The sequence below is a fragment of the Andrographis paniculata genome, unplaced genomic scaffold, assembly GCF_009805555.1.
Source record: "Andrographis paniculata isolate CXL003 unplaced genomic scaffold, ASM980555v1 Contig55END, whole genome shotgun sequence".
Taxonomy (NCBI): domain Eukaryota; kingdom Viridiplantae; phylum Streptophyta; class Magnoliopsida; order Lamiales; family Acanthaceae; genus Andrographis; species Andrographis paniculata.
Genome location: NW_026137590.1, coordinates 4,186,358 through 4,206,774, shown reverse-complemented (window position 1 = coordinate 4,206,774; position 20,417 = coordinate 4,186,358). Strand labels below are relative to the sequence as shown.

At 33.0% G+C, this 20,417-nt stretch overlaps 1 protein-coding gene across 1 annotated transcript; it reads left to right on the top strand.

The window, feature by feature from the left end:
• The first annotated feature begins 11,570 nt into the window (after positions 1-11,570).
• LOC127256145 (jasmonate-induced oxygenase 2-like) lies at positions 11,571-19,960 on the top strand. The gene is made up of 3 exons (XM_051281992.1): positions 11,571-12,101; positions 12,208-12,538; positions 19,545-19,960. The coding sequence occupies exons 1-3, from the start codon at positions 11,596-11,598 to the stop codon at positions 19,794-19,796; spliced, it is 1,089 nt and encodes a 362-aa protein (XP_051137949.1). The 5' UTR covers positions 11,571-11,595; the 3' UTR covers positions 19,797-19,960.
• Positions 19,961-20,417: the final 457 nt, after the last annotated feature.

Genomic DNA, 20,417 nt, shown 5'->3' with positions numbered 1-20,417 from the left:
AGGCCTTGGTCGGTTGTTATAGACTGAGGAATGCCATATCTGTAAATAATTTGATTCAAAACGAAGTCTATCACCTCCTTCTGATCTACACTTTTCAAAGCAACTGCTTCTACCCATTTGGTAAAGTAGTCAGTCGCGACCAATATGAAACAATGATGTTTCGATGAAGCAGGATGTATTTTACCAATAATATCCATAGCCCATGATTTGAAAGGCCATGGCTTTGCCAGAAATTGCAATTCGGTTACTGGCAAATGGTTTAAATTTCCATGTCTCTGACATTCCTGGCAGCCTTTGGCAAATTGTATGCAATCTTCAAAAATCTTTGGCCAGAAAAAACCTAAACGATGAATGGCCCATCTCATATTCAGACCTGCCCGATGAGCTCCACATATTCCGCCATGTACTTCTGTCATTACCTCTAGAGCTTCTTTAGACCCCAAACATTTCAAAAGTAAACCTTCAAATGATCTCTTATACAAAATTCCATTTATCAATTGAAAACGCAAAGCCTTCAATCGTGTCGCAACTGAAACACTTGCACCTGGATTCTGTAAATACGTGATAAGCTCTGTTCTCCAATCGGGCACTGTTTCATCTTTATGTCCGACTGTAACTAAACCATCGAGCTCCTGTCCGACAGTAACTATGCAGTCGGGCTCCTGTCCGACAATCTCCTGCCCGACCATAACTTCGCAGTCGGGCTCATGTCCGACGGTCTCTTGCCCGACCGTAACTTCGCATATTGGGTCTGTCTTTCCTTCTATGCCCGACTTGACCTCCGACCACATATCCTCCAGAATTCCTTTACAGGCCCTTTGAGCCAATTCATCAGCACGTTGGTTTTCTTTCCTCGGAATGAACTCAATTATTACTTCTGAGATTTTCGTCAGTAACCGACCCACAATGTCCCTGTATCTGCGAAGATGAGGGTAATTGCAAACATATTGGTTGTTTACCTGGTTGACTACTAATTGAGAATCCCCCCTTATTATTACAGACTGGACCTTCCTGGCTATTAAAGCCTCCAGACCCAAAATTAAAGCCTCATATTCTGCCGAATTATGGGTCATGGCTTCCAATCGTAGTTGCAAATTGATCTTTTGACCATCAGGTCCTTGCAAAAAGACCCCTGCCCCTGATTTGTTTTCAGAGGTAGAACCATCAAAGAACATCAACCATGTTCTGGTACTTATATAAGGCACACATCCGACCTGTAGATTATTCAGATATGATGAACAACTAAGTGGTCGGACACTATCACAAAGGGAATACCCGACTTGTGAGAATTCTGCTAAGAAGTCGGCTACTGCTTGTCCCTTAATTGCCCTCAAAGGGGAATGTTGAAGATCAAAAGGAGCCAATTTGATGGCCCACTTCATGAGTCTGCCCTTCATAGTAGGTCTTTGCAAAATCAATTTGATAAGATCCACCTTTGATATGACCTCAATGCTTTTGGGCAGCAAATAATGCTCGAGTTTAGTACAAGCGAAGACCAATGAATAACACATTTTTTCTGGCATAGTGTAATTCAGTTCTGGTCCTGTAAGGGTTTTACTGAGATAGTAGATTGCTCTTTCCTTCCCATCATCACCATCCTGTGCCAATAAGCAGCTAACCACTTCATATGTATTTGCCAAATAAAGTTTAAGTGGCCGACCTTGTTTAGGAGGCATCAAGACTGGAGGATGAACCAATGCCTGCTTGATAGCATCTAAAGCCGTCTGTTGATCGGGACCCCATTCAAAGGCATTTTTTCCAGCTTTCAACAATTTAGTAATGGGTCTGACCTTACCAGCAGCATTAGAAATGAAACGCCTCAAATAATTCACCTTACCCAAAAGACTTTGGATTTCTTTAACCGTCTTAGGTGGCCGACTATCAAGAATGGCTTTAGCCTTATTGGCATCAATTTCGACTCCTCTCTCATGAACTAAAAATCCTAAAAAGCTCCCGGCTGATATTCCAAAAGCACATTTGGTGGGATTCATCTTCAACTTGTACCTCTTCATTCTTTCGAATGCCTCTTCAAGATTTCTCAAATGTTCGTCAAAACTGGAAGATTTAACAATAACATCATCAATATAAACTTCCATAGATTTGCCAATCAAATCATGAAAGATTGAATTCATGGCTCTTTGGTAAGTTGCCCCTGCATTCTTTAACCCGAATGGCATAACTGTCCATTCATAAATACCCAAAGCCCCTGGGCACCTGAATGCTGTCTTAGGAATGTCTTCTTCTGCCAGAAATATTTGGTTATAACCTGCATAACCATCCATCAGACTAAGGATTTTATGCCCTGCTGCTGCATCTATCAACATGTCGGCCATAGGCATCACATATTCGTCCTTAGGGGTAGCTAGATTCAAATCCCTGAAATCGATGCATATCCTTATCTTGCCATTTTTCTTGACCACTGGCACAATGTTAGCCAGCCACTCCGCATAACGGCAAGGCTGAATGAAACCCACTTTGAGAAGTTTTTGGATTTCTTCCTTGATTTGAGGCATCAGGTCCGGGCTCATTCGCCTTGGAGGTTGTTTGTAAGGTTTACAACCTTCCTTAATAGGCAATCGATGCTCTATTAGACTTCTTGTCAAACCAGGCATCTCTGAATAATCCCATGCTAAACAATCAATGTTGTTTCTAATAACTTCGAGCATCATTGTTTGTTGCTCTTTAGACAAATAACCACTTAACCTGATCACTTTCGGAACCAATTCGGTTCCTAAATTAAACTCCAATAATGGGTCTTGTGATGAAGCTGTTGGTTCTGTTTTTTCTAATAAGTCGGGCCAACGAAATTGTTCATCTTCTTGGAGGTGAACATCAAGAATCTCTTTACTATTTTCTGCTTTATGTAATAATTGCTTTAAATAGAACTTATTAATAAGAGAACTACATATTTCTAAACTTGTATCCTCCATTACAAACAAATTATATGGGAATGGGTGTGGCTTTATCATGAGCCATACAATAAAGGTGTTCTTTTAATAGAACATCGAGTTCTGGCCAGTGACTTTATAACCCTTGTTTGGGTATTCCCTGGCCATATACAACTGAGACATCGGAGCCAAATGACTGGAATAAAACACTGACTCTTCAACTTGTTCTGATACATCGAATGGGTTGTCATTTGCTTCCATTTTGAAAACCTGATTTCCTTCCCAGAACATTAATTGTTGGTGCAAAGTTGATGGCACACATTGAGAGGCATGAATCCAGTCTCGTCCCAGCAAGAGAGAGTATGTAGTATCTGCGTCCACAATAAAGAAAACAGTGGAGATCTTCTTTGGTCCGACTTCAATTGTGGCAACCATCATGCCTTCAGGTTTGGTCGGCTGCCCTGTAAAACTTGTCATTTCGAATTCCACAGGAGACAGATCGTGAATTCCTTTCCCTAGCTTCTTGAGAGTCTTCAACGGCATAACATTAAAGACTGCTCCATTATCCACAAAAACCTTTGTGATTGGTTTCCCACAAATGTGAGCATTAACATACAGAGGTTTCAAATGGGAGATCGCACCCTCTGGAATGGGAGGAAACACAATCGAAGGTGCCTCCGTCTGAGGCTCGGAATCTGAAGTCTTTGCCCACTCTGTTTCCTCTAATTCATCATCTGCCAAGAATGCCCATAAAGGTTCGTCCAGAGTATCATCTACCAGACTCGCCCACATCGGTTCATCTCTAATCTGATTAATCTCTGTTATCCGACAAGGGATTCGTGGTCCCAGACGAGATTTAACAGATCTTGAACTTTCCTCTGTAGTTAGAACTTCTTCCTTCGTCTTGTTCTGAGGTTGAAGCGTCAAAGATTCTATACGGAAATCTTCAAGAGATGGATTGATGTTGATCCGATCACAATGTTGGCATCTAAAACCTTTAATTATTTCATCTGCCATTCCTTTACCTTTCCCCTGTCCCGACGAACTTCCTTTGGTATAGTCGGAAGCGCCTAATCCATCATTCGGTTGCTTTCCTGAACAGACCCGACTGGACCGACTTCTTGGAGATTGAAAGGCTGCTCCCTGCTCGTTGGTCGGTTGTTCTGAAAAGACTCTAATGGACTGATCTCCTGCCAAGTGGTCGGCTGCTTTTTGTTCGTCGGTTAGTTGTTTTGATGAAGGAACTCGTTTCCCATACTTTGCAGCATACCTACGTTTGGCATTGCGAATCTGTGTACGATTCATACCTGGGAAACGAGGATCTATATCAACAGGTAAGGGCTTTTTATTTCGAGCCCAATTGTTCCCGACTGACCCTGTTTTTCTTGTCGGGTGGTCACGCACTAACACCCTTTCTTTCACCTCCACATTAAAAGAACCGTCTGGACGGTCCCATTTTTCAGCGACTGGCCTTTCAACCACTTTGAGTCGTTCTTCAGGTCGGCCACTGTTTGGCTGATTTCCTTTCTTTGTTCCGGGGCTTCCTTGAGTTCGTTCCCCTGTCTGTCCATTATTGGCCGACCTTTTCCCTGTTTCCGAACTTGGTTGGATGTCAACCATTGCCGTTGTTACTTTCGGAAACGGTTGCTGGTCTACACCTAGAGTGATGTATTTGAGCCGACCTGTCCTGATGGCCTTTTGAATTTCCTTCCTGAAATGAGTACACTGACTTGTATTATGCGTGAAAGAATTATGCCACTTACAATATGGTCTCCCTTTGATCTCTTCTTTAGTGGCCAATCTTTGCCCCTTTGGAATACGGATCTGCCCATCAGTCAGTAGGATATCAAAAATTTCATCAGCTTTCGAACTATCAAACGTTGGTTGCTCCTTTCCTTCAGACCCTGGTACTGGCTTTAGTTTAGGGCATACATAAGGTTTTCCAGAAAGGATTTCGGCTGCCATCTCTTCTGACTGATTAAAATCAAAGTCGCATGTTTCTGTTCCCATACTTGCCATATGTTGGCCTCTATTACGCCTGTTATGCTGATCTTCCTCTCTAAACAAAGACTCTAAACGTCCTGCCTTAGATGCAAGACTTGCCAAATCCTCAACATCCAGGGCAGTGAGTGCCTTTCTTAAACGAGTATGCATATTCCGGACCACTAGATTGGTCATCTCTTTCTCACTGATTACCGTAGGACATCGTCCCTTCATCAATCGCACCCTTTCTATAAACTGCGAAGCAGATTCTTCTGGATACTGTCTCAATTCTAGTAAATCAGTTAAAGAAACAGTTGGTAAAGGATTGAAGAATCTGGCATGAAATGCCATTTCCAATCCTTCCCACGTCTGAATTTGTCCAGGAGGCAGACTTACAAACCACGAAAACGCCGTTCTAGTGAGAGACAAACCAAACAGCTGTAACTTATAAAAAGGGTTATTACCAACTTCTCCCAATTGTGCTGTGAACCGACCAACATGTTCTATGGTGGAAGATCCGTCCTCCCCTGAGAATGCATGAAAATCGGGTGGTCGATAATTCCTTGGGAGAGGATGTTCATGAATGATCCTTTCTGGGAAAGGTCTCTGATATGCAGGGCGGTTAGCCATCTGAGGAGTTAATCCATACTGATCCCTTAATATGTGTGCAATCTCATCAGGATCTACATGAAAACGTTGATGATCAGGAACATGGAACGGATCCTGCACAGGAATATGAATAGGATCATGTATATATCCTTCAGGCCTGTCCTCCCTTGTATTGTTCGGCTGCGGATTGGTAACCCTTTGTCCCAGTGGCACATTATTGGGAAAAGTCAAAGGAGATTTTCCCCTATCCATTCGGTTGGGATTCGTGGCACTTGGGAATGTACTATCCACGAATGATGGCCCTGCGAAATTTGTCTGTGGTCTGGACGGTGATACTCCTGGTGGAGTCTGAGTGGGTTGAAGACTAACCCTTGACAGTGCTTGATCTATCATGTTCTGCATCAGACTCTGTTGCTCGCGCAACATGCTCGTCTGTTGCTCACGCAACATATTCTGCATAACCAAAGTATGCTGGTTGTTCATTTGTTGAACATAAGACCACCAATCAGTTGGTGGTTGTGGGATTTCCCCGGCATTTGGCACAGTAGGTGGTGGAACGGATTCTCCCACCGGTGCCGAAGATGACTGTGGTTGTGAACCTGCCATATGGACCCTTCCGATGATTCGGCCGGATCTAAGACGTATGAAATTATCGCCGGAATTGGAATGAGCAATTTTGTCTTGCTCCCACTGTGGTCGCCAATTTGTTGATGTAATTTTTCAACAAAAATAAAGTAAAATTCAAAGATATAGAAAATATCCTTAAACTTGATTAATTAGTGCCTGAGATTAGGAATCTCTAAACACTGTATGGTACAGAAAATAAACTGGAAAATAAAAGACTGAAATTTAAAGTGGTGATCCCCAAATCTGACTTTGCTTTGTTGAAGTTGATTGAAGATCCCTTGCCAAATGATGATCCAAATTCTTAAATATTCTCTGGGAAACCGTACTGAAAACCGTCACCCGAACGGTTACAACGTCTCCTTCCCAACCGTCTTCCAACCCTTCTCATGCTGACACGCGTCCCCAGCAGACCAAAATTATCCCTATATTTCACTCTTTGAGCCGACCACAGACCTTCCGCTCTTTTGGCCCGACTGCCAATCTACAATAGTATGGGTCCGACCGCCAATCCTCCCGACTTGCGAACTATCTGGCTTGAGGTCTTTCCGCCTTGAGGACTTTCCGACCTGAAAACCTTCCGACTTGAGGTCTTTCCGCCTTGAGGACTTCCCGACCTGAAAACCTTCCGACTTGAGGTCTTTCCGCCTTGAGGACTTCCCGACCTGAAAACCTTCCGACTTGAGGTCTTTCCGTCTTGAGGACCTCCCGACCTGAAAACCTTCCGACTTGAGGTCTTTCCCCCTTGAGGACTTCCCGACCTGAAAACCTTCCGACTTGAGGTCTTTCCGTCTTGAGGACCTCCCGACCTGAAAACCTTCCGATTTGAGGTCTTTCCGTCTTGAGGACCTCCCGACCTGAAAACCTTCCGACTTGAGGTCCTTCCGTCTTGAGGACCTACCGACCTGAGGTCCTTCCGTCCTAATGACTTTCCGTCTTGAAGACCTACCGACCTGAAGACCTTCCGACCTGAGGTCCTTCCGTCTTGAGGACCTACCGACCTGAGGTCCTTCCGACCTGAGGTCTTTCCGTCTTGAGGACCTACCGACCTGAGGTCCTTCCGACCTGAGGTCTTTCCGTCTTGAGGACTTACCGACCTGAGGTCCTTCCGTCCTAATGACTTTCCGTCTTGAAGACCTACCGACCTGAAGACCTTCCGACCTGAGGTCCTTCCGTCTTGAAGACCTACCGACCTGAGGTCCTTCCGACCTGAGGTCTTTCCGTCTTGAGGACTTACCGACCTGAGGTCCTTCCGTCCTAATGACTTTCCGTCTTGAGGACCTACCGACCAGAAGACCTTCCGACCTGAGGATTTTCCTTAGTAATAAACCTATTTTCCTTGATTTCCTCATGGTACCCTTCAGTCAGTTCAATCAATTATATTGCCAGGCCCATTCTTCTTTTTACCTTGGGCTTTTAACCTAATTCTAAATTTCGTACGTAACAATTTGATTTATGTTTTTTCTTTAATAAAAAAAAATGTTAATACGAGATGAATATATCTTTTAATAAATATAATATTTTCTCGGTTCATAAATAAATATTTATTTGTTTTTTATACGGAATTTTATATATTAATATTATATTAATATATAGTAGAAATAAATTAGAAATGATAAAAATAACGTTATTAGTATTATATGATATAAAACAATGATATTTGTGTAATATATTTGCAAATTGTAACAGTATTTGTAATGTTAAGTAGATAGTACAATTGTTAAAAAAAAATTGATATCTTATTATAGAACGGACTAAAAAAAAAGATAATTTATGATGGGACGAAAGGAGCACTGCTTCTTATACTAGTTGATTATAATATAAAATATTGATATTTTAAAAAATATATATGTGAAATAATAAAATAAGTGAATATTTTGGATAAAATGAATATGTAGTACTCCCTCCGTCCCGCGACAGATAATCTAGTTTTTTTGTCCCTCCCATAAAAGATGACATATTTTTATTTTTAGTAAATTTATTCATTTTAAACATATTTAATAAATATAAATTAATTTAATTAAAATGTTAACTTCTTATACATGGCCCACCCAAAACCTCTTTATTTCTATCTCTCTTCAATAAACAAATATTTTGTTGGACAATCTATCTGCGAAATCTAAGATATGACAAAATCCGAAAAATACAAATCAAATTGGATGCAAAATTAAATTCGAGCCTCGTGTGGCATGCGATTTCTTTGAAGCGAATTCGGCCCTCCACCAATCGCCATCCAGGATAGAACGAATTATCAACGAAATAAGAGATTCTGCTAACAGAATTAGAAGACATTTTGAAAGGAAAATTTGCATAGAATTTTCAGAGGATATTTGAAGGGAGATTTCTCAAAGAGTTTTTGAAAATTGTTTTTTTTTTTCTCTTCTTCAGAGGGAGGGAAAATATAATATATGTATATATATATAATTTTCAGATTATTTTGTATTTAATCGCGTGAAGAGAAAAACTGTCAACTTTTGCACGTTGCATTCAGCTGCAACATAATACTTTATCTGATTATTTAATTTTTCTAAGTCAAAATAAATTAATCAGATAAAATATGGGACAAATTATTTATTCCTCTTTCACATTTTTAATTAAATACCTAACAATCTCCCACATGAAAGAGGAAAACAATGACTCGATGAAAGAAATATTAATTTTCTATAGGATAAGTAGGTTTTTCTTTGAACTTTCTATTGAGCAGTACGTAGTCTTTACCAATTGTCCAGTGGATACGTTGTCCTTGAACTGTTCAATTTTTCTAATAAGTGTGTTCATACCGACACAAAATTCATATGCCTAGTTCGGTTCTCATTGTTTGGTCCATTTTGGCCATGGAACCCATCCCGGTTCAACGAGAGTTTCTAAAGAATTGAGTCTAAATAGTCCTCCTTTGAAGCGGCCTCACTTCTCTCTCACATAGGTGATCTTTCTAAGTTTTCGAGTGATACAACACTCACTTAGTGATCATTAAAGCAATTATTCGCTATTCTCTCTACTCTGTCATTGTTCGTAGACATGAATGAATTTAGGGTATTAGCCCCACAGTGACATACATAAACCTTATAGGTAGGTTGTCCCATTGAACCTAGTTTTGAGATTTTCAATCTTTTTAGGTTGAGTTTTCCTTTATAAAATTTTTTCCTTAGCAAACTTAAGTCTCATACCTCTAGTAAGCTTTTAAACTGCATCTCGATTTAACTATTTGGTTAGCGGATAAGCTAAATTATCTTTTAACACAACATGGTGTATCGCAATAACCATAGTTGTATTCAGTTGTCTTATGAAATTGTGTCGATTACATTGGCCTTGCTACCGAGCATCAGATGTTCTCTGCTTGCAATCTACGATCTATGCTCCTCATCAATTTGGAAACGATTGATCAGTCTTGCCATGTCAATTTCTTTCCCTTTGTATTTCAAGTAAATTTTGAAATCACCCCAACTATGCGGAATTTTTTTTTTTCATCATCTGCTGCTGCCATGTTTTTAAAATTCTAACCGTTGAATTTTTTTTGCTTCTTGGTTGTCGCAGCAATAGGATGTCTAAAAGTTGTAGCAACAGGCTGCATTACATGGTCTGCAATAACAACAATCTATATACCCTCTAAGTCATCTAATTGCTGTCTGGAAACGCAACGAGACTCTGCACAAATTCTGCAATCATATGTTGCAGACGAGGCAGAACAACAATAGTTTTTTTTTTTTTTTGGGCAACAGGATGGTTGGAGGTCGCAGCAATAAGTTGCACTTTCTTCATTACGGCCTTGAAGGCCTATTTGTACATTGTCTGCACAGCCTTTTCGGCAGCAACCCTCTTGGCTGCCTTACCGGTTGGGCAGGGTGGCTGAGATCATGAAACAAAGAAAACGGGAGTGTGAGACTTGCTGGAGTTAACCTTCTTGTTTTCCTCCCCATCTACGCCAATCTAAATATCATCATTCAGATTTGTATTTCTTCCATCATGCACAGAAAAGTGTGAGAGAGACAAAAGCACAATACATGTTGGGAACCACATTGCTTATCGAAGTCAATGCCACATTCAACCGCTATCTCTTGAATTAATTCCCAAGCCGATGAATCAGCTGCGAGAATCGAATCACGACCAGAATCAACAAATTCTAGTAATGATTCTGCGTTGATAGAACCGCCAAACCAATCAGTTCCTTTGAAATGACGATATTGCCCTTTCCACCTACCATCACATTCTTGAACACACGCATAACCGCCTCTGATTTGGCGTACCTCGGGAACTCCATCCTCTCTTATTCGGAGGCTTCCGAATCCAGATGGACTAAATAGTAATTTCGCGGGTGGTACAACACCTAGAGAAACCGCTTCAGCCGCTAGCCATTGCCGCATGTGCTAGAGATGAAATACGCGAATTGTAGCGGTTCAGGCAACGCTGCAGTCCGATTAATCGGGGAGGAAATGATGCTGGTCTTGGGCTGAGAAAAAATTAAGATGGAAACTAGGAGGATGGCGGCGAGCATTTCCTATTTGGAGGGTTGTGAGATCGTTTCATTACTTACAGAGAGTTCTCGCCAACGACTAATCGATCGATGGTGTGATTACATTTGTGCTGCAGCAAATCTTGAGGGTTAATGGATTGGGGGATTTTTTTTTTCGCCATTTCAGATTTCAAGAATTCGCTTCAAAATTGTTAGACAATCTATCTGCAAAATTGTTAGAAATCTGAGATATGACGAAATCTGATAGGATACGAATTCGGTCCTCCACCGATTGCCTTTCAGAATAGAATGAATTAGCAACGGAATAACAGATTCCACAAACCAAATTAGAATGCCTTTTTGGAAGGAAAATTTGCATAGAATTTTCGGAGGATATTTTTGAAGGGAGATTTCTCAAACAGTTTTTGAGAATTGATTTTTTTCCTTTTCGGGAGGAAAAATATAATATAAAAATAATACAAAAAATCTTTGCTATAAATTAAAAATATACTCCCTCCGTTCCTTAATATATTATCAATTTTTTTATTTTGGTCTGTCCCATAACAAAATATTCATTTCAATTTTTTTTTTAGTAATTGTACTATCTATCTAACAATTATATATACCTTTCAAATTTACAATATATTACACAAATGTTATTATCTTCGTATCATACAGTTAGTTTAATTTTTTAATTTTTTTATAGAAAATATGGGTAATTTTCTTATTTTTTTTAAGAAAATATGAGATGGAGAAAGTTTATTATTTTTTGGAAAAAAAAAACACATGCTTAGATTTGGTTCAACAATAGAGTATTTTATTTATAAAACATTATACAAAATATTTTATTTTTACATTTTTCAAAAATTTCAGAACAAAAAAAAAAAGAAAAAAAAAAAGACATTTATTCTAAAATCTTCAACTTATACATACATATCTCTATCGCTATCTCTATCCCTCTCTATCTCTATCCCTATCCGAACATCTTTATATATCTATATATACACATACATAATAAATTGGAAAGCCTTCTTAATTACAATGGAGCCGTCGCCGGACTGGCCGGAGCCGATAGTCCGGGTGCAATCCCTATCGGAATCCTGCCGGGACACCATCCCCGACCGATACATAAAGCCGCCGGAGGCCCGGCCCGCCACCTTATCCTCCACCACCGCCACCAGCAGCGACGCCAACATCCCCCTCGTAAACCTGGAGGGCCTGTACGGCCCCGACGCAGCCCTCCGGCAGGACACCCGGCGGCGCGTGTCGGAAGCGTGCCGCGAGTGGGGATTCTTCCAGATAACCAACCACGGCGTCCGGCCCGACCTCATGGACCGGGCCCAGCACGTGTGGCGCGAATTCTTCCACCTCCCCATGCCCCTCAAACAGCCCTACGCCAATTCCCCTAAAACCTACGAAGGCTACGGCAGCCGCCTCGGCGTCGAGAAGGCCGCCGTCCTCGACTGGAGCGACTACTACTACCTCCATTACCTCCCCTCGGAGCTCCGGGACCTTCGAAAATGGCCGGCCCTCCCCGCCGACCTCCGGTGCGTAACTAATTAAAAATGCGTGTTTTTAATTTCAATTAATCAGAAACGCGCTTTTTTCAATTTCGGCGTAACTGTAAGTAACTGTACGCCCGCCGCACCGCAGAGAGGTGATCGCGGAGTATTCGTCGGAGATTGTGAGGCTTGGCGGGGAGCTGCTGAAGGTCTTTTCGGTAAATTTGGGTCTGAGAGAGGATTCGTTGCAGACTGCGTTCGGCGGGGAGGAAATCGGGGCATGTTTACGGGTCAATTTTTACCCGAAATGCCCCCAACCCGATTTGGCACTCGGACTCTCCTCTCATTCGGATCCTGGCGGGATGACGTTCCTTCTGCCGGATCCGGATGTCCCGGGGCTCCAGGTCCGACGACCCGACGGGTGGGTCACCGTTAAACCCGTTCCTCATGCATTTATCGTCAACATTGGAGATCAGATTCAGGTATTTTTTTATTTAGTTTTTTGGAAATAATAATCTTTTTTAATCAAACACTATTTATTTATTTTTTTGTTAATAATATGACATGTAACAATTATTTATACATTTTTAACTATTTTTTTTCATATAAAATTGATATGTTTTTATTATTAGTGATAAAATTAATTATTATACTTTATATTATTAGTATATGATTGGTCAGAATGTCACTAGATATTCACTGGATACTCTAATAATATAAAAGGTATTCATTAATTTTTATGTCTAATATTTATTGAAAATTATAATTCTGATTAATAATAAAATTTAGAATAAAAAGTCAGAAAAGACAGCTATAGAATACGAGAGAGAGTGTGTACAGAGAGACGACAAATGTACACGAACTCTATTTTATTTTATTTTTTAACTATATAATTTAAAATAAATAAAATCCTTATAATACCAAAATAATATTAAAATATGATCATGTGTATAATATTCTTTTATATTTTGTCAAATATATCATAGAGTAATGTTATATCCCTTCTATTATAAAAATATTGTGTCAAAATACATATAAATATATATATTATAAATTATTAAATTCGTTCAATTTAAAAGTATATAGTTTTATCAATTTTTTATATTAGGTTAAAAAGATATATATTAAATTTTTTTTTATTTTTATATGAATTAAAAATATATTATTATATAAATCATTAATAATTACGTAAAGTATAAAAAGTAAGCAAGTCAAAATTATTTATATATTAATAAAATATTATTATTTTTTTATTTGCTTAAAAAAACAAAAATAGAATTTTAGTTAAAAATGAAAAGTAGGGAGTATCAAACTATAAAAGTAAAATATATATATATAATATTGCATGTTTTTTTTGCTTTATTTTTTTTGTCTTAGTATTTAAATTTAAATTTAAATTAATACTATTATTTAGTCCGTATAATTTTTAATAAAAATATAATTATATTTAATAAAATATTATATAAAAATAATCATATCATCCAAATCAAGACGTAAAGATAAATGTTATTATTTTTATATATATATAAAAAAGTATTAATAGTAAAAAATATTGAAAGAAAAAAATATACAAAATAAAACTCAAAGGAACTGTTGAATATTATAGTTGTTAGTCTTTACATTATAGTAATTCAAATTTATGTCAATTTTTTTTAAAGAGTTATACGTTTTTTTTTAATAAAAACATCTACTACTATAAAAATAAAAGGTTACTATTATACTCCATCTGTCCCATTGAAAATTTATCATTTTTCATTTTTGTCCGTCCCAAAACAAAGTTATTATTTTCTAATTTAGTAATTGTACTACCTACTTAACATAATAAATACATTTAACTTACTATATATTACACAAATGTCGTTACTTTTATATTACACCATACTAATAGCGGTATTTTTGTCCTTTTTACTACAATTCAATATAATACTGAACGTGCAAAAAGCAAACGCCACCCTTCCAACGGGACGGAGGAGTAATATATTTATATTAAAATTTATATCTAACCAAATAGACATTGATGAAAAGAGTATTTATTATATATATATATATATAGATATTAAAATGTTTATGTACACATGTTTTATGTGTTTTCGAAAGAAAAAAAAATCTCCTACGGAAAATAATATATTAATTTTTTTATTTGATTATTCGGCATATATATTGTTTTATCTGTTTTTGTCAAATAATATTATTACAATTCAGTATATTTATAAGAATAATGACTCAATTATTTAAAAAAATTATATATACTTTTGTCTTTTTATAATCTTTTGGTATCTATTTTTATTTGAATATAATATTTTATAAAAAAATAATTTATTTAGATATATATATTATTTTATTTGTTTTTGTCAAATAATATTATTATAATTCAATATTTTATAAGAATAACGGCTCAATAATTTAAAAAAGTTATATATATATATTTTTGTCCTTTTATAATCTTTTGCTATCTATTTATTGGAATATAATATTTTATAAAAAAAAAATAATTTAAGTAATTAATGACCTAAGAGGTTTCTTAAGATTTATAAATTGGATTAGTCAAATATGTAATGATGCATAATAATAGAACAATAAATTGCACACTACAAGAATTGATGTAACACCTACATTTTAATATTTATCTTAAAAAATCAACATTTGTACTTATATAATAATATATAAATAAATTGTATTTTCTCCCTATGTGAAAATTACAGTATTAGTTTTTTTTTTTGTTTTTTTTTACCCCATTAAACTTATGCAGTAAAAAATAAATATATTTATAATTTTATTATTTTTATTTCACCAAATAGCAATTATTACAAACACAAACTTTAGGATTCGTTTACTTGTATTTTAAACTTTACCTTTACATTATTAAGAAAAATATTTATTTCGGTAAAACTTATAGATTCGTTGACTTAGTACTTTTGGATAATTTATTTTTATTTATTTATTTATTTATTTTTATGTTAGGTATAAGGATATTCTCTCTGTTTCGCTTGAATTTATCTATTTATGGTGTCTTTGTTTCGGGGTTGAATTTTGAGTTGAGATTTAGATATTAAAAATTTTGAATTTTAATAGTTGTATAGTGTGATATAAATAGGGGTTGATGTGATGTTTTGAATGTAAAATTGATTTTTAGTATAATATAAAAAATTAAAAATAGGTGTTTGATTTGATATCTTTGGGGAAAAAATGGGATGAATAGTAGAAGTCCACCAAAATCCTTCAAACAAACACACCCTTAGAATTTTGTATTAAATTAATTAGTTAGTAAAAATATGTAAGATATTTTGACATTTTTGTTCTTTAATTTTATTAAAATAAGAAAGATATATTTTTAGAAGGATAAATAAAAATGATAAAAAAAAATGTATTTGAATTTAGAAGGAAAAATAATATTTTGTATTGAATTATTAACTTTTTTAGTATATAATATATATTGTGTTAATATAAATATATATTTTATTTTTTATAATAATTATAGAAAATCGTATCATTCAATAATATTAGATGAATAAACTCATTATATTCAACACTTATTCTTCATTTAATTAAATATTTTTTATTTAAAATATTGCATCAAGTATCTATTTTATATTACAATAATATTTACTTTCTACTCAACTTGCGGCTATTTATTAAAAAATAATTAAAATACTTTCAAAAACATATCTAAATACACTTATTTTGTAGATTAATAATTCCTCCGTCCACTACCAATTTTTCATTTTTCATTTAAATTTGTCCAAATAAAAAAATTACCTTTTTAAAAAAAGTAACTCTCAATTAAATATCGAAATATTACTATTATTTTTTTATATTTTCATATTATTTTTGAAGAATAAAATAAATATATTATTTTATTATACTTTATATCTATAAAATATTAAATTTTTCTTAATTTTCTTACAAAAATAAAACAAAAAATTTACCATCCACATGATTATATATATCTACATACTAAAAAAGGAATGTATTATAATTTCCTGAAAAAGAAAAATAAATTAAATCTCCCCACCCCACAACGCCACTCCTCTCTCTCTCTCTCTTCTCTTTCTCTCTCTCTCTCTCTTCTCTCTCTATATTTGTATATTATATCAAATTTATATTATTATTATTTTTTAAATTTTTCACTAAATTTATATCTATTTTATTTTATTTATAGTAAATAATTTTAGCTCTTAATTTTACTAATTAGCATATTTTAACAAATAATATATTATTCCATCACTTTTTATTAATTTTTTAATAAACTTATCATAATATTTTAATTTTATTTATTTATTTCACTTTATATTGAAATACTAATATCTCTGCTTTTAATGGTCACATACACGTTTTGCGTCATTTTATTTAATATTAAAAAAATATTCTTATATCTGTATAATTTTTTGTACAAATGTCATTCTATTAGTATTATATGACACTAATAGAGATATTTTTTCAATTTTTTTTTAATTTATACTATATTTTGATATAATAATTAATATTCAAATATCAACGCACAAAAAGTAAATGAGAGGCGGACGAAGATAATATTATATTTAAAGTCTTTCTATTTTAAAAAACTTACATATATTTGACATTCAGATAAAATATTTATTAGTATGAAAAATAGGTAGACATCTCTTTGCAGATTTGAAAAGCAATAATTTTTTGTGAAATAATGCATCCCCACATAATAATAATAATAATAATAATAATAATAATAATAATAATAATAATAATGGTTGATGTAAAAATATGGTCCAAAATGAAATTGAATAAAATAAAAAAAATAATATAGAAGGGAAAAAAAGTAAGTGTAATACTAGGAAACGGAATGAATGGTGACAATATCACAATACAATAAACGTGCTTATTTATTTATTTATTTATTATTTGGAGCCTCGAAATAAATATGATATAATATAATATAGATAGTGGTTGTCAAATGTGATACGTTTCATCTATTTTGAAAAATTAAAAAAATAAAAAAACCTTTCTTTGAATGTGATAATTTAATTAATGGTGGACCCTAAATTAAATAAGAAATAATTTTACATATTTTGGCTGTCCTTTTTCTTAAGTTTCAATTAAATAGAGATTTTCTTTTTTTTTTATAATTTTTTATTTGTTTTAAAGATAATAAAAAAAATAATTTGATGTGATGGTTTATAAAATAAAATAAATATTTTTTTATATAAAATATAAATTTGTAAAAATGTATGCTTACTTTTTCCCATTCCATCACTCATTCAAATACTATTATTATCATTATTATCACTATTTTGTCACATTTATTCCAAAATTGTTTGGTTAGGGTCCCCATGTTAATAAGATTTAAATTAATTTATATATATATTAGAAGTATTTTTTAGTGGTTTAAGTTGATTTCAAATTAGTCAAATTTTTAAAGAAAATAGACATCGAATATAATATTTTAAATGAAAATGATAGTTTTTTTATTTATTTAAAATATTTTATCAAGTAATATTTTGATTTAATTTTTTATTATTCACAAACCTCTAACTGAACACACCCTGGGATATTATAGAAATAGAAAAAACATTTAGTGTGATTTATATTTTATCTATAATATTTTAAATAATAAATATTTTTTTCCATTATTATTATTATTATTATTATTATTATTATTATTATTATTATTATTATTATTATCATAATTAAAACTTCTCCCATATCTCTCTTTCCTAACAAATCATTTAATAATGCATCATACTATTCATTAATTTTTACTTTTATTTTTAAACCATAGGTTAAAATAATCATTTTTTATTCAATATAAACTTAAATATCTATTTATATTAGAGTAAAAATTAATTTTGATTCCAATCAAACATGTTCTTCTCATTTTTGGTCTTATTCAAAATTAATTATCAAAATTAATTTCATATAAAAAATAAATTATCATTTTTAGTTCCTCCGTTGAAATTTTAATGAAATAGGCTAACGTGGCAATAACGGAGGTTGATGTGGCAAGTTATCTGAAACAAACACGACCGTGTTAAATATAACATGAACGTGTTATTTCAATTAAATAATAAATCATTATATTTATACCCACACGAGCGTATTCAAATTAAAGCAGTAATTAAAATTTTAAAAAGACAGCTGGGTAAGTTTCATAGTAATTAGATGGCCCCACTTAATATAAATATATTTAATAATTTGACAATAATTTTTTTTAATTTAATATATTTAATTATATATACATTATCTCGTGCATTTAGTAACATTTAAAATTAATTTTTATTTTTCTATGCACCAAAAATACCACTTTTTATTTTTATTTTGTCTTCAGATTTTTTTTTTTTCCTGTTACATAATAAAATGATCTATTTTTATTTTAGTAAAATTATTAATTTTAAATACACTTAATAAATATATATTAATTTAATTAAATTTATGATCTCTTACTCATAGGATCATTCAAATATTTTTTATTTTTATATCTCAATAAACAAATATTTTTATCTATTTTTAATTTTTTTTATATATAAAATTAATTTATGATAACTATAAATAAACAAATATATTTATTATTTATTTGTACTATATCAAATTTTATTCTTGACTATTTATATTAAAAATAATAAAATAAATGTATTTAAAATTGATGAATTCACAAAAGATTAAAAACAAATTATCTTTTGTAAAACAAAAAAATAAAAATAAAAATGATCATCTGGGATATTATATTTTCAGACAAAAAAATAAAAATAAAAATGATATTTTTGTGTGCATAAAAGAAATTTATTTTAAATATTACTAAATACATAAAATAATTTATATGTTATTAAATATAGTATTAAATTTTAAAAATAAATATTATAATTAAATTGTTAAATATATTTATATTAACCGTGGGACTCACCCTCATTAATAGGTCTGATCCAACAGCTTTTTTAAATTTTTAATTACTGCTTTAATTTGAACACGCACTTGTTGGTATAAATACAGTGATATATTGTTTAATTGAAATAAGACGACCGTGTTTGTTTCAGATCATTTGCCACATCAACCTCCGTTATTGCCACGTCAGTCTTTTCCGTTGAAATTTCAACGGTGGGACTAAAAATAATAATTTATTTTTTGTATGAGATTAATTTTGATAATTAATTTTGGATGGGACAAAAATGAAAAAAACATGTTTGATTGGGATCAAAATTAATTATTACTCTTTATATTATATAGAAAAATATTTTAATTCAATTTCACAAATTCGAACTCACATTCAAACTTAAGGAAACACATCCTTAATTTTTTTTTTTTTTAAAAAAATATTATAGAAATATAAATAAATAAATTAATAAATGTTTGATATAAATAAAAATATATATTTATTTTGATATATATTTCAAATAAAATCTATAAATAGTGCATGCCAAAAAATACCTACATCCAAAGGCATCTTATCTCAATACTCCTGTATCATATATATATATATATATTTATTTCAATTTATTTGGAATTGAATTAATTAATTTGCAGATACTAAGTAACGCAATTTATAAGAGCGTGGAACATCGGGTGATCGTCAACTCAACTCAAGAGCGACTATCGTTGGCCTATTTTTACAACCCGAAAAGTAATATACCGATACAACCTCTGGAGGAAGTCGTAAAACCAGGCGAGACGGCGTCGTATTCGGCCATGACTTTCGACGAATATAGAATGTACATTAGGACTAAAGGTCCCAAAGGAAAATCTCAATTGGGAGCTTCCTTTAAATGTACAAGATAGGAATTGATACTATAAGTTAAATTTATGTGAATTTTATTAGTGTTAGTGGCAAATAGATTGATTATTATTTAATCAATTGCCAAATAGAAATGATTGAGATTGTAAACAATAATTATAATTATAATTTATCATATTTCAAATTATAATTAATTAATTTTTTTTTATACTGATTATAATTTATCATATTTATAATATAATTAATAATATAATATAATGTTACGAGTCGTTATACATTCATATAGGTGTTATAATATTGTAATGTCACATGGTTTAATGTGGTAACTGATCATTTTTTAATTGTTTATATAAAGGCTTCGTACTTGATGAAATGAAGGTGATAAATGTACTGATAATACGCAGCTAGATGTATATGATTTTCTAGTATACCCTGAAGGTGGGTACTATGAAAATCCCGGAAATACATGCATATAGATATGTGTATATATTTTTGTAACACATGTAGTTTTTGCTCCCTATTTTTTTTAATGATACGAAAGCTATGTATTTTCTCCAAATTTTTGATATATTTATTCTTATATTTCTCTCAGAAGAAAAAATATGAATGTTGAGCACGTTATAATAAATAATATGGAAGACAGTTCATGTCTCATTGATAGTGCA

Coding starts and splice junctions, on each gene's coding strand:
- LOC127256145 (XM_051281992.1), top strand. CDS start 11,596: ATGGAGCCGTCGCCGGACTGGCCGGAGCCGATAGTCCGGGTGCAATCC. Junction 12,102..12,207: donor GCCCTCCCCGCCGACCTCCG/GTGCGTAACTAA, acceptor GCCGCACCGCAG/AGAGGTGATCGCGGAGTATT. Junction 12,539..19,544: donor ACATTGGAGATCAGATTCAG/GTATTTTTTTAT, acceptor ATTAATTTGCAG/ATACTAAGTAACGCAATTTA.